We start from the raw sequence: 16,459 nt of genomic DNA, 5'->3' as shown, positions 1-16,459 counted from the left end.
ATAAATAACATTAGGATTTTTGGACTGCCAGAAAATATTGAAGGTAACAATATGGGATCGAAAGAGCACATAGATCTATAGCTAATACTAACTCTAACAAAAACTATCCTAGATCAGTTATAGTTAGATTTCTATCATCTTTTGATAAAGAGATGGTTCTTAAATCTGCTTGGGCTAAAGCTCCTGTTAAGTTTAATGAGACAATTTGACAATGACTATTCTCCCTTGGTAATAGCTAAAAGAAAAGTTTTTCTGCCACTAATAAGGGAGCTTAAAAGCACAGTTTAAAACATACCTTCTGTTTCCTGCCAAGCTTAAAATCTTCCTTCCTGATGGTCCTAAGGTCTTCGATGATTTAGACTCTGCTTTACTGTTTGTCAAATAAAAAGGATTTTGGATAAAATAGAAGAAATGGAATGGGCTAGTTCTTCATTAAAGAGATTGGCAACTGAAGCTTCCTGGAAGACTTCAGAGAAGAAGAAGAGACTAAAACAAATGATTTGTTATATGTTTTTTTCTCTCATCATTTTAGTTCATTATTAATCTTTTGAATATAGTTCCTGCATTTCCAGAAAGCCACAAATATTTTGGAAAAGATTTAATCAAAGTTATTCTCTATGTGCAAAGAAATGTTTTGTTTCATAACCAGTCAAAATGCATGAGGATTTAATGGCAGGCTGTGACTCGATTTGTTTTCTTTCTGAAAAAGTAAGGTTAGTAATTTGATACATTTTTTTATCTTTACCGTTTTTTTCCTTCTTCTTTTATTATTTTCTTTGTTTAAACAATGACATTCTATTTAGATTATGTAGTGGGTAAAGGGTGGGGAGGGCAGGAGAGAACAGTAATGAAAATATCATTAATAGAATAATAACATTTATTTCTTGTAAAAGTTTATAAGTTCTTCAAATGCTATTTCTAATTATACTTTCTTGATTATACTGCTTATGCTTGTTTGTAAATAATCTGTCATGCTTTAACTAATAATAATCAGAACTAAATAAGAGTAAATAATATGTTTTATTTTTAACTCTATTAATATAAACAGTAAGTAACATTCCATTGTATATACTTCTTACAGCTTTCTCTTACATTTTTTATTTCTGCCTCACTCCCTTTTATTTACTACTATCTTTTCTTTTCTTTATTAATATATAGAAATGCTTTAGACTGTGTGGGCACAGTAAATAATAGGATTTGTATGAAAATTGAGTTGGGAGAAGAATGCTGAGTTTTATTGCTTGTTGGTAATTTTGAGTTTAATTTCACTTGCATAGAGGCTGTGATGATCTGTGGAATACATTGTGGAGGTTCTGTCATGTTTAGATGCATTTACACTGCTAAATGAATGTTTGTCACTAGTTTTTAATAAGTTTCCCTCAAAATGTTAAGAGAGACAATCTGGGATGTGGGCTGTCTTATGCACAATGTCCTTGAGTTACCTCAGAATCTTCAAATCACAGAATTCTCACAGAGAAACTGAAAGCAGTTAGTATAAACATTGACAAGGTTATCACACTGACACACCACAGATTCAGGAAAATACTCTGTTCATAAAATATGTCAGTTATAATGAGTTTAAATGATGTAGTTTCTTGTAGTAAGTAAATGTCTTATTTTAGAAGGCATAAAAATGAAACATTTATTTAAATGTTTTTGAAAATCTACTTAACAGCAGCATAATAATCTGTGTTAAAAATTTGTGTTCCAAACATATACTTTACTATAACTCATTTAATTCATCTGATTGACAAACATAAATAATCTTATAACTCTATTCTGGAAGAAATGTCATGTGATATATTTTAAAGCAGTAGGTTAGCATGATTGTAAAATCTGGTTACCAATATGTGTTTGCTGTGCATTATTTTGTATAAAGCAGACAGATTTATTCTAGGGACAGCAAGTAGGATAGTGCTCTACTAACACACAACTCAGTGAGATCAGATATATATATATATATATATATATATATATATGTGTGTGTGTGTGTGTGTGTGTATGTATGTGTGTGTGTGTGTGTGAGTGTGATGGCTTTTTTCTGAGAATCTGCATAACTATCCAATATGATTTATAATAATTTCTATGAATACAATATTTTACTCTATTGACAAAATGAATGTTTGCCACAAGTTTTAATAAGTTTCAAAATGTTAAGGGAGACAATCTGGGATGTGGGCTGTCTCATGCATAGTGTCCATGAGTTTCCTTCACTCACAGAATTTTCACAGAGAAACTGAAAGCAGTTAGTATAAACATTGACAAGGTTATCACACTGACACACCACAGATTCAGGAAAAATACTCTATTCATAAAATATGTCAGTTATGATGAGTTTGGATGATGTAGTTTCTTGTAGCAAGTAAATATCTTATTTTAGAAGGCATAGAAAATGAAACATTTATTTAAATGTTTTTGAAAATCTACTTAACAGTAGCATAATAATCTGTGTTAAAAACTTGTGTCCCAAACATATACTTTACTATAACTCATTTAATTCATCTGATTGGCAAGCATAAATAATCTTATAACTCTATTCTGGAAAAAATGTCATGTGATATATTTTAAAGCAGTAGGTTAGCATGATTGTAAAATCTGGTTACTAATATGTGTTTGCTGTGCATTATTTTGTATAAAGCAGACAGATTTATTCTAGGGACAGCAAGTAAAATAGTGCTCTACTAACACACAACTCAGTGAGATCAGATATATATATATATATATATATATATATATATATGTGTGTGTGTGTGTGTGTGTGTGTGTGCTTTTTTTTTTTTTTTTTTTTAGGTAATAACGCAGGTGTTTCTGAGAATCTGCATAACTATGCAATATGATTTATAATAATTTTTATGAATACAATATTTTACTCTATTGACAATAATGAGTTTAAGTAAATGCTCATATACAAACAATTCAAGATTTTTTGGAAGCTTTTGATAGAATTCACATGACAGAAAATAGATGCATCTTAATGCATGTAATGTCTGAATCATATTAGCCAAAGTTTTTGATTTAAATGAATGTTAGAACATAATTTTCTCTCCTCTTGATTTCTAACATTAAGATTATTTGAATGCTATTAGAATTCAAGTGTTATATATTACATAGATCTATATAATAGTATGAACAGTTAAAAAAAAAAAAAAAAAAAAAAAGTTTATTTTAGTTTATATGATGCTGTTTTACCAAATGTGTAGTTTTGTCTTGATAGATAATTGAATTGAAAACTGTTAACCTCAGTTAAATATAACTAGTATTAAATTGATAAGGTGGTAGCTGAGGTACTGCTGCTTAGGGTAGGGGTTAACTTGAGTAGTAAATACTGCTCTAAGTTGGAGTTTTCAACTCAGGCGGGATGCAAGGTTTAATCCTTACATTATTTTCACTTGTTCATTGTTATATGTATATAGTTTTGACATCCACAATATATTTTGTACACTCATTGTCACTACAAACAAAATTGAATCCTATACAAAATCCCATAAGAGATTTAATAAATACAGCTATATTTAAAGGTACACCTAAAAGAGGAGATGTAACATTATTTATCTTGTTATTTGTTATTTGATCATAAGATTCTTGAGTTTTAAAATGCCAAATGACATCTTTAAAAGGAATTTCTTTAAACATTAATGGATTGAATAATCCGTGTAAAAGGGCAAGCCTAATAAGATACATTAATCTACACAAGGCCAATCTAGTCTTCCTGCAAGAAACCCATCTCTTGAAAAAGATATTGATAAACTAGCCACTAATAAGTATGCAGTATTGGTTAGTTCAGAGCACACTCAGAAAAAGTGGCTATTTTATGGAATAAAAGTATGCCCATTCCTAAAACCATTAAGTCTTATCAGGATGACAAAGGAATGTTTTGTATGGTTACAATACAAATTAATGGGAAGACTTACACTTTAATTAATGTATACTGGATACCTGGAATTGGTATTAATACAGTGAAACATCATATTGATAAGATCATATCATTCTCTATAGGGATATTATTTTAGCTGGTGATTTTAATTGTATACTACATGAAAGTGATACTACCACTATAAAGAAAAGAAGAATTACATCTAATGCAAAACATTTAAATGATTTTGCTAATTCTTATCATTTGAATGATATTAATAATCAGATAGAGTCAAAATCATTACCATACACCTTTTTTCTAACAGATACAAAACTTATTCAAAATAGATAGGGTCTTTATTTCTAACCAGATGGTAACAGATTTAATTAATTCCAAAATCATTTCATGTCCTATATCTGATCATAACTCAATTGTTTTGAATTCATGATAAAAATACTCATAATGTTCAGATCAAAAGGATACCAGCATACTTAACTCAGCTAAAAGACTATAAAGAATATATACTTTCAGAAGTACAACATTTTCTAGACATAAATAATACTCCTGAAGTCTCCATTGTCTATGTTTGGGATGCCTTAAAATCATATCTATATGGACAAAGTATCAGATGGTATAATAACAAAAGGAAATCTTGGGATAAGGAATTGTTAGATATTCAAAGTAAACTAGACTCTTATAAACATAATAATAAAGAAAATATTATGGACAAGAAAGTTATTGAAGAAATAAACAAACTAAATGAGAAATACAAAGAAATTTTAACTCATAAAGTTAAAATAACTTTAGAGAAATACAAGTTTTGTCTTATTCAATAAGCCCCAAATACTTACATAGACTTAAAAATAAAACAAAAGATTGAATAAACAAAACCATATCAAAGAAATCTTTTCTCTAAGGAAAAAGAAGAATGTTTCTAGTATACCAGAAATACTGGATGAATTTAAAATCACTTTCACAAGATTAACCATAACAACATTAACATGGAACCTAAAGATAAAATAAAGGAGTTTATAACCACAAACATGAATAAAAAGCTTAATAAACAACAGATTAAACTATTGGACAAGAGTATTTCATATACAGAAGTTATTACACAAATAAATAAGCTTAAATCAAACAAAGCACTGGGTAATGATGGTATTATACCAGAGATATATAAAATCCTTTCTAAAACTACATATTCATTAATACATAAGGTTTTTATTCTGGCCCAAACTGAGTTAATAACCCCCATCTTGGCAATATACATTTATTTCACCAATTTTAAAACCTAATAAAGATCCAACTAGATGTTCTTCATATCGACCCATCTCATTACTTAATGTTGATTATAAAATGTTTATGAGTATTTTGCTGATAGATTGAAGACAATTATCCCATTATAGACATAGATCAGCTTCATTGTAAATAGAAATACTTTTGATAATATAAGAAGAACTTTAACATTAATTGATTTTGCAAATAGGAAAAAGAAAGATTTAACACTTATTAGTCTTGATATAGGTTCAGCATTTGATTCAGTAAGTTGGGACTATCTGTTTACCTTACTGAAGTGCACAAATTTCTCTGATGCATTTGTAAATTTAATTGAGCATTTATACAAAGGAACGCTGGCTTATATTAAGGTAGGAACATATGTTTCACAAAAATACCCATTCTTAAAGGTACAAAGCAAGGATGTCCACTTTCTCCACTATTATTCACTTTAGTAATGGAGCCTTGGGCTAATTTGATTAGAAACAGTACTGACATAGAGGGTTTTGAAATAGAAGAAAATACAACATCAAAAATTCAACTTTTGCAGATGATGTTCTAATTACATCAGCAGGATCTAATTCTTCTATGCAGTCTTTATTTGATAAAATGATGAATTTTAAAAGTATTTCTGGTTTAATATTCAATGAAGAAAAACTAAAATACTACCTATATAATTAGTGATTTTACTAAATATGTACCCAACTCAGGTCAGATAACTTATTTAGGTATAATACTATCTAAAGATATTAAATCTATTATATATAATAACTATAATACCTGTTTTCTTAATATACAAAATATTTTAATACCTGGAATAATATGTTTTTTTACTATGGAGGAGAGACTTACAATTATTAAAATGATAATATTCCCCAAGATTTTATACTTAATACAATCAATAATACTTTCACCTACAAAATAACTATCAAGAAACTGAATACACTAATGTTAAATTTCTTATGGGCACCTAATAGACCTAGGATTGCATTAAAGAAACATACTAATAGCTGGTCTCAAGGGGTATTTCTTTTCCAGACTTTAATTTATATATTATCTCTTCTATTATAAAAGTTATTACTTTATTAATAGATCGGTCATATAAAATGGAAAAATTATTGGGAGCTAATTAGTATGCACTTCATGAAAATCTCCTTAACACATAAAAATATGATTATAAATAACTCCATGTTGTGGTTGCTAAAGGAATTTTGTACTTCACCTATTACACCTAAACATATGGTCTGTTACCCATTAAATATTATTATTAGTTATTGTATTCCTATAATTTATACTCAGGGTATGCTTATGTCATCTACTTCTGAAGAAGCTCATTTAGCTATAGATAATAATCTAAAGTACTGGTATCAGCTGATATCTGATAATAAAGTTAAAAATCTAGATTTCTTAAAACAAGAATTTGATCTAAGAGAAACTTGCTGGTTAGAGGTTCAGATCTTTAGACAACATCTCATTGATAGAATAGATCTAATGTCTATAACAGTTAAAGAATCTATTCCAAAACTGATTGATTACTTGATAATAAATTTACAGCATAAAGTTTCTGATAAAGGTAAACTTTCATATATACATAAAATTATCAGACAAGAAACTTTTACAATGTAGATTCATACTGGAATTATTTCACCTCTATTAATGGGGACCCACCAACTCAACAAGATAAACAATATATATTGGAATCTGCTTATAGAACTACATCTTCCATTGTCTGGAGACTTTATACATGGAAATTTGTACATAGATCTTTTATACACCTTTGATGATGAATAAAATTAATAATAAAGATAATCTATGTAAGAGATGTAATGTAGAAATTAATGCTGACTGGGCTCATATGTTTTATGACGATAATTTCATTATTTCTAAGTCTCTTATATTATTCAACACACCTGTACCTCAATGTGTTAAAATCCTAGCAGTGGCTAGGAAAATAATAACTAGAAATTGTCAATGAATTTAAAAATGTTATGAATATAATGTGTCATATGGAAATAAGCACAATTAGAATGAGAACAACTAGAAAAACATCACATTATAATTTACAAAATTTGTTAAAAAATTCTAATTTCAATAGCACAGTATTTTAGTTTAATTAATTGATCTGATTGTAGTGGATGTCTTTGTAAATACTTTAGTTGTTTTGTTGAATATTATAATAATACCTATTTTTAATTATTTGTATAAAATTGTTATGATATTTCTCTTATATGTTAAAACAATAAACTTGTTTTAAAAAAAAAAAAAAAATCCCTGAAAAATCTACTCCGGAATATAACTTTCCTTCATAATCCTCCTTGACATTCTCTTGGGATCTTTGTACTCCACTCTCTGTTTGTACCCTCATTTGAACTACTGTTATCACTCTTATTTTAACTTGAGTGATCAAGCATATGCTAACTGCTACTGGCACTTGCAGAACCAGAACTGTTTCTCACACTAATTACAGTTCACATTCTCTGTACTTCATCTCTGTGCTCATTAGTTTAACTTCTGCTGATTATTTTCAACAGTGTAAACACTTGTACCCCCATTATTTATGGCTTTGTCCACATTTCTTGCTCCAAGAGGTATGACTGGTATGTATTTGCAAACATTTAACATTTGCAATACATAGTAAACAGTTCTAACTTTAAATTTTAATTGTATCTGCCTTGTCATCTTGTGGTCCAGAATGGGCTGAAAAGAGACATGAATGAATGAATGAATAAAATAAGCAGCTATGCCAAGTGTGGCTCTTTTAACCATTTTGAGGAGGCACTGACTCTGTACAGACACTTTTCTTACTGCTAAAAAAAAAAATCACAATTTTTCAGTGATTAAAAAAAGAAATCAGCATTTAACTGGCAGCATAGCTGTCATTACGGTTCTTTGGAAAAATATGAACAATGGTAATTTGAAGTGTTAAGAGTTCTATGTTCATAAGCCCATAAATAATACTATAAACAATAACCAATATCAAGGGTGCACTGTACATATTTAGACCATAATACAGAATAAAGAATACAGGGCATAAGTAACATGTCCTGTGCAGACTGCCTCAAAGCCCTATCCCTGTATTCTGCCTCCTACAGGTTGTTGATGGGAGATCTATGCCTGGCATACAAAGCAGTGTCAGACTCCCCACCATGACGGACCTTCTACATATCTGCAAATCAAACAGCACCAGAATTATATGTTCTAAAGACTTAACCTTGCTTGTGATGCAACTAGGATCTGCTAGAGAGACAAGTATGTATCCCATAGACTACCTCCTCTCTGAAAAGCTGCCCATCCATGTGAAACAGTGTTCTTCCTTAACCCAACTGTATCTTGGACAACTGGATTGGGAGCAGGAAATTCATCTCTGGTTTGGCACCTATGCCTCTAATGGACACAATCAGCCAGTAAATGTTTCGTCTCCAGGGCCCAGTTTACACTTATCAGGGATACCAGAACTTGTCAGAGATTTGGGATGTATCGCTAGGCTTAAAAAGGCCCTAGGATTCATTAATGTAGTACACACCTATGAACCAGTAATGTCTCTCCCTTACACATCTTTTAAGTATACTAAAATCAAGTGAAGAACATCTGAAGGAGTTTAATGCTTTCAGGTTTTCTAACTAAAAGAGACTAACTTTTGCTCGACTGCTATATGCACCTGTTTCTAATCTGAAATAGGTCCACTGACATCAGTGTACTAAACTGGTAAACAAATATAAATACATAGATGGTAGCCACCTGGCTCTGTGAACATTGTCTATAGATAATCAGCACTGTTGATGTGACACTCCATCATGTGTGCAGAAATCCTATTTGACCTCCCCTTAGAAGGCATATCAACAAACGCCCTCCTAACTAGGATGGGCAAGCCCATCCCTTCTCCATCAGATGCATAGCCGCTAATCGAACCCAAATCAGCTGGGCCACAATCAGGGTGTTTTTCCTCTATGCCACTTTAGCAGTCCCATATGCTTGGTCTTCATCATAAGGTGATTCACAGCACTCTGGATTATCCTACTACTATCATGTGCCTGTGACATTTACACTCCTTGCTTTTATCTCAAAAGATGCAAAAATATATAAAATACTCACTTCAAGCTCCAGACTTCCATTTGCCCCTTCGTAGTTCTCCAGCACTGTAGCACCAAACCCAAGCTCTTGTATTAATTCTGCTATTTTATTAGGCTGTACAACAGAAGACTTGTATCTTACTTCAGCTTTTCCTGCCATCAGAGCAACAAGCACAGAATATACTCCTAGAAAGACAGAAAAAGGCACAGAAACAGGTATGAAAGGCTGATATGCATCAGAATCACTTGTCTTTACAGGCTATCTACATTCAGTCTAACTAATGACTGGCTCCAAAAATCAAAAGTTGTTAAAAAATGCAGAAATTAAAAAAACTCAAGATGTTAGTACTGTCTGGTATAATGAGGCAAGATCTTGAATTCCACATTTTGATACTGACTTCTATTTTCTAACTTCTCACTTTTTATCGGTAAACTATACCACAACAAAATGCAAGCAACTCTTCCTATCCCAGAAATGTATGCAAGAGATTTGGCTTGTAACTTAATGCTCTAGAAGTATTTTAGAAACATTCCCCTTTAATGAATTCCAGCAAAATAACTTTCACATATTATAACAGATATAAATCAGAAACTTGAAATATTATAGACAGTAAGTATAAAACAACATCTTCATATAAAACTATGAGAAACAAAAGCTGAAGCACAAGACTTGTATAACACTTAAAGTTTGGATCAGGCAATGTTTTGTAAAACGAATAATTGAGAGAAAAGCATTAAAAAATGGAGCTGAAGTTTAATACAAATGGATCCAATGAGTCCGCTCCTGGTCTTTAAATAAGTCTTTCGCTCTGTATCCAGTTTATTTACTATATTCATCTCACTGCAGCCATGCCAATTAATTATTGCTGTAAACTCTAATTGCATTACTGACCCATTTAGAGATTGTGAGTTAGCCAAATCATTTAGCAGAGAATTTAATTATGTAAATAAAAGGGGTAAATGACTGCCACTGCCTAACAACAACATTTTTATATAAAAGCAAGATTAATGCAACAAATAATATTCATGTTTCACCAACCTTCCATTCTCTGGGATTACAAAAGAGAAAGCTATTGGAGAGAAATTCACCTGCCTTGGGTCATAAACTGGATAGCAATTTTTGCAATTATGACCTACACAAATCCAGTTTTACAAACCATGTGTACTCAGTTCCCTCATAAAATCAAATTATGATTGACAAGCCAGGAGAGATATGGTGCAGATCACTTGTGGTGCACAAATGCTTACAGAAACTCTTCTAACAAAAGATTCAGACCTTACAGGACAGGATGGCATATTCTAGAGCTACTATGCTATCCTTCCCATTGAAAAGTTAATCTGTCTTTTCGGATGCCTGCCCCAAATCTCCTTCAACTGTTTCTGGTCCACTCCCATAACAATATTAACTGCTCATAAAGTCTAGTAAGTATTTTTCTAACTTGTCAATTCTTGCTGTCTCAGTACTCTTATAAAGCCACCTCTTAACATCCTCAAAAATACCACTTACAATTCTACAAACTAGACAATTTACACCCTATAAAGTAAACTGTCACTGACAATGCGTCCATGTCCTAACACAGCAGTTTCTTGTAGATAATCTCAATATTTAATTTATAGATGTCTAATCATCGACGTAAGTGGTATGTCATTTCAAATCCATTAACTATAGGAGCTATTAAATCCCATCAAACAGCTGCACCTCAGAGCTACCCAATTCATATTACATTGTACAGCTTCATACAATGACATCACATGGCAGCCTTTCTCCAGAAAGACAGTCATATAGATTCTCTGCTGACCCCAACTTCCTTCTAAATTCTAGTAAGATGTCATGCCACAAACAAAAAGCTTTAATGATGCCACATGCCAATATAAGCAGACGTCCAGCTATCCTAGATCTTCCCAGTCCTTGAGCAAGGTAGTTTTGCCTACAAAATGCGGTATTTGTCTTTCTGTCACAAAAAATGTTAACATATTTCTAATGGCTATAAAATGCTGTCGTGTGCAACAGGAAAGTGGAATAATCTGTGCAGAGTCAAAAGGAGCAAAGAAATTTGTACTGCAGCACGTTATGACTGAAATCCAGGAAATATGTCCTCCAATCTCCACTAATTATTTACATTTCCTTTGATTCTGCATAATAAATTCTGACCAATGCCACTAAGGAAGAGGCTTTATAAAGTCACGGACAGATGATCAATTCATAATCCCACAGTTGGGAATATCTATTTCTAAGGCCAAAGGAAGGCAAAAAATGTACTGCAACTGTCTGTGCTTTGGTTTACTTATGTCATACACTGACAATTCACCAAACTGTCCCATGCAAGGCAAATAACTTTTAAGATACTCCTCTGGATAAAGTTAGATAAATGAAAAGATCATCAACATACAAGCAAAGTTAAAACTTCTCTCATGTTCATTAAAATCCACTAATCTCAGATCTCTGAAGACTTCAATTAAGGACAATAGATAAAGAACAAACAAAAGGGGCAAAGCAGAAACCTAGTCTTGAAACTCTGAATAAATGAAGAGGCCCAGACTGACCTGCGTCTATTTGTAATCAAGATAAAGACTCTCTATAGACCTTCTTTAACAGCAGTAAAAAACTTTTCATAAACTCAAATGCATTTAGCATTACAAATAAATATTCCTAATTAATGCCATAAAATCTTGGTATTCAGGTTGACCACTAAAAAAAGCGACTTGAAATGCTCTACTTTTTGTAACAAAAATAAGCTCTTAACATTATCAAACATCTGTCTTCCTACCTTCCCATCAAAAAAAAAAAAAACACTTATCTGAGTGAATCAAAATTAGAAGCAGTCACATGCACACCAGGAGTGATATAATAGCCTTAATATTCAAAACAGTGGCCTCTGTGCATATACAAGGGACTTCCAAAGTTCTCAGAACTTCATTGAACAGGTCCATCAGTTTGGAAAACATCTGTTTAAACCACACTCCCATGACTAAAGCTGGAAACAAAGCTCAGCCAGGTCCACTGATTTTTCCTTTGGAAGATGAGGCAATACCTCCTTCAACACCTCCTTTTCATCTAGTGCCAATAATTAATTTGCCTACTCCATACTCAACTTCGCAAAGGAAAAGGGCATCAGAAACCTGCATAATCAATCTTTGGACTGACCTACACCTCCCTCTTGAGCATAATGCTGAACAAAGAAATCTCAAAATTTAGCTAGAATTTCATTTCGCTTAAATAATTATGGTTTCCTTTCATTCCATACATTCTGGATCATACAGTCCAACACCAAGGCTTTTCAGGCCTTGGGATTATTGCCAATATTTTCTACATTTAATTGATCTTATTTTAAATTCCAAGGCTTCATCCATGAAATTAAAAACTTCCATCTTATCCTCCTCAGCAGCTGAATTCAAACCCTTTATACTTCTGACTGCCACGCCTATATCTTTACTACACAGTTCTGCAATTAATTCAAAAGTGACTCCTGACAGTTTTGAAAACTACATGCACATTGCTTTAGTTCTTCTTTTATGGAGTCTTTGAAAGCATCCCACAGGTTAACCACTGCTTCCAACCATACAACAGATAAAAAACAAACAAAACAAAGCATATAATGGCTGACCTATTACCATGCTTCAGAATCAAAAAGGTCTACAAAAGGATATATTTAAACACTAGAGTCTAAACAAGGCACCTGTTTCATTAACCACAGACAAAAATAAAAAGGGTATGATCTGAAACAGCTACTGGTAGTGTGTTAAACAGGATACCAAGTGATGTGACTCAACTAACAGCACCATCATTTACAAGTTATTTACCGAAACAGTCCAAACCCTTACCAATGCCCTCAATACCACTAATAGCCCTATACCAGGTGCTAGCAAAACCCACCCTACTACTCAAAACAATACCACCAGCTTTTCCCTACACCCTGTACCCACTAATATTATTTCAAAGCTCATTAAGAAACTCAAACCAACCACACTAGCTGCTGACACCCTACCAGCTGAATTCCTTCAGATAGCAGCCGATGCCATAGCATATCCTGTGTCCACTCTTATAAACAGGTCACCTGCAGAATTCAAAGCCCCCACCCTGTGGAAAACATCACACATTATTCCACTGCACAAAGGGGGCAACTCCTTAGAACTCACCAACTACCACCCAGTCGCAATACTCTCACCTATATCCAAGATATTAGAGAGAGTTGTACATTCCCACCTACTTCGGTATCTCTTACAAAACAACTTAATCTCCAAACCCAGCATGGCTTTAGACCATCCCACAGCACCACCACAGCATTACTATCATTTACAGATATAGTTAACCACAATAGAAACAAGGGACTATTTGTATCTTCCATTTTCTTAGACTTATCTAAAGCCTTTGACATGGTAGACTATAACATTCTTCTCCAAACTTTATCTACTCTAAGCCTCAGCCCCTCCACTATATCATGGTTTACTAGCTACTTATCTGGTCAACAGCAAGCAGTCCTATGGCATGACCAGCTGTCACCCCTGCTACCAGTATCCATAGGTGTCCCTCAAGGATCCATCCTTGGCTCACTATTCACCAACCAAATCAATTCCTCCTCACTCCCACCATCAGTAGTACAATATGCAGATGACACCACCCTTATAAGTGCTGCCCCCACATTAAAGGAACTGCAAATCCTCACCCAAAACACTTTTACTCTAGCCAAAACATGGTTCACAAACATCAAACTTATTCTTAACCCCCAAAAAACTAAATTAATTATTTTCAGCCCAGGTCATGCTCCCCCCTCAACAACACTTTCACCATTCACTCCAAAGATAACATTCAAATCACTTCAACTGCACATACCAAACTGTTAGGTGTAGAAATAGACAATAACCTCAAATTTGACATCCATATAGCACAAACCATTAAGAAAGTTAATAAAAAACTAGAACTTCTCTATAGGAGCAAACACTTTATAACTAAACAAACCAAAGCTACTATTGCAAGACCTCATCTCTTATCCATCCTTACTAATCTCCGCCAGAGTGATCTGAACAAAATGGAATCTTGTTATAACAAAATAGCCAAGTTCGCTACTGAAACCTCATACAAATCCCACCACTGTCTCGCCCTTAACCAATTCAATTAGCTCAAGCTACCTCAACTACTTCTGTTTAACCAACTCACAATAGTGCATAATCTCTTCTACCTTCCAGAAAAAAAAACCCTACACTTCAAAATATAATTAACCCCCACATCCCTTCCAGAGCCTTACGATCTAGTTCTCAGAACCTAATAAGCGTTATCAGACACAAACATGATGCTGGCAAATCTCTCTTTGCCTGCACTATTGCCAAAACCTAGAACTCACTACCTAGCCAAATAACCTCCACTGCCTCCACTATTCAATTTAAGAAACTCCTGAGAACCCACTTCTCAAACAATTGGCTTTGTTCATGCTACTCCCCAGGTTAATTTGCACCAATACCATGTTCAAGGATTCTACTAAAGGTCCCATAATTCCTTTCACTGTAAAGCTTAATAATCACTGGTTATTTCTGTCACAAAATATTGAGAGTACTCATAATTTAGAAAGAAAAAAAAAGAAAATTTTTTTTCTTGGGTGTTTATATTTTATATTCTATATAAACCCTACTACTAGAATGCTGACTTTACTAAAGGAACTGTTTATCTATACATAACTTATGTTTCTATGGAACCTATATCTCTCTATGATATTCTTGTGTAATTTCTTTATGATATGCTATTGGAGCTTTTCTCCCCAGGCCCCCGCTGAAAATGGATGTGTGTCCAGTCAGACTTTCCCGGTTAACAAATTTAAAATAAATAAATAAAAATCATGTTACTTGCACAGAAACTGGAACAGTATGTAGAGAGAGACACCAGCAAAACAAAACTATGCACCAAACTGCTAATCAGTGGAACAAAACCACTGAAAATAAGTTCTTGTTCTAGGTACTCTGGTAGATCCAGGACCACCCTGCACATTAATGAAATATGTAATGAGATTCCAAATTCCTGAAACTAAATCTGCTCCTCTATGAAAACTGGCTAAATGAGCCATAACTTCTGTAAGCTTAAAGAAAGTCGATTCAGGAGGATGGTATAATAGCCACAGTAATTACTACCCCAGTCAACTTTCCCTTACTCTCCATAAATATTTCTAAGTGATCTGATGGGTGAAATACAACCTGAATTAATATTCTGTATCATCAGGAGGGTTACTCCCCACTTTTGGGTTCCCATCAATATAAGCAGAATATACCCTTCTGAATCTTACTTTTAATAATATGGTAAGATGCTTGACAAGTTAGCAGTCTCCTGCAAGCAGATGACTTACAGATTTAACTTTCTAAACTAAGCAAAAACTCTTACCCTTTTCACAGATTCCCAGCCAAATGACATTCCATATCAGTTGCATCTGTGAATATAAGTACATAGCACAGAATTCATGAAACATCCTTCCTGTATCCACATTTGGCTAACAACAAAGAAGACTGCAGTAAAGCCACCAACCAGCATTACTCGACTAATTTCTAACAGACGTTCCAAACTAATCATTATCAAAAGGGCCAGGGAGATGTTATAACAGTTACAAGATCACCAGACATAATATTCACATACTCTACTAACTGGAAGCCTACTATAAATAATAACTAAATGTTTTTGCAGTGTTTTCTTGCAATACATCAACATTTTTAGCATTTTATGCAAGTATACTATTGTAAACTCCATACATATTGTACTCCATCAAACTACTGCTTCAGGCATACTGTCAATATTTCCAATTACTCTCTTAACCTGGTTAAAAGGAAATTGTACATGTAAAATGCCCAATATGGTCCAGTATAATAAACTTACCCTAACATCTGCTTCAGTACAGACCTATATTCAAACTACAAACGAAAAGAAATAAAACACTAATCCAGAAAAAAGTTGACTTTCTCAAAGCTAAAATCCTGTACAAAGATTAAAAATTTGCTATATGCTCTCTCTCCTTTCCAAGGAAAATCCTATACTTGCAAAACAGAGCCCTTGGATACCAAAAAAGTCATTTTTGTGTTTAAATTACCTGTTAAATTACTCAAGTGTGATAGCCATTTCTGTGCATTTAAAGTGTTTTTTTTTATTGTATCTGCTTTATTTTCTGAAAAAACACACACACACACACACACACACACACACACACACACACACACATATATATATATATATATATATACTTGTTTTCCCGCCTTTCTAAGCTAATATAGTCCAATTTTCAAGTTAGTG

General features: G+C 33.0%; 1 protein-coding gene across 1 annotated transcript in view; it reads right to left on the bottom strand.

The window, feature by feature from the left end:
• Positions 1-16,459, bottom strand: part of ATP7A (ATPase copper transporting alpha) — a 2,674,176-nt gene that overhangs the window by 1,970,857 nt on the left and 686,860 nt on the right. The window contains exon 6 of the mRNA XM_044057744.1: positions 9,221-9,384. Within this exon, the coding sequence (XP_043913679.1) occupies positions 9,221-9,384 (164 nt within the window). The remainder of the gene's footprint in view (positions 1-9,220; positions 9,385-16,459) is intronic.

Source organism: Protopterus annectens, chromosome 15.part0, assembly GCF_019279795.1.
Source record: "Protopterus annectens isolate FY-2018-M chromosome 15.part0, PAN1.0, whole genome shotgun sequence".
Lineage (NCBI taxonomy): Eukaryota > Metazoa > Chordata > Ceratodontiformes > Protopteridae > Protopterus > Protopterus annectens.
This window is presented reverse-complemented; position numbering and strand designations above follow the sequence as displayed.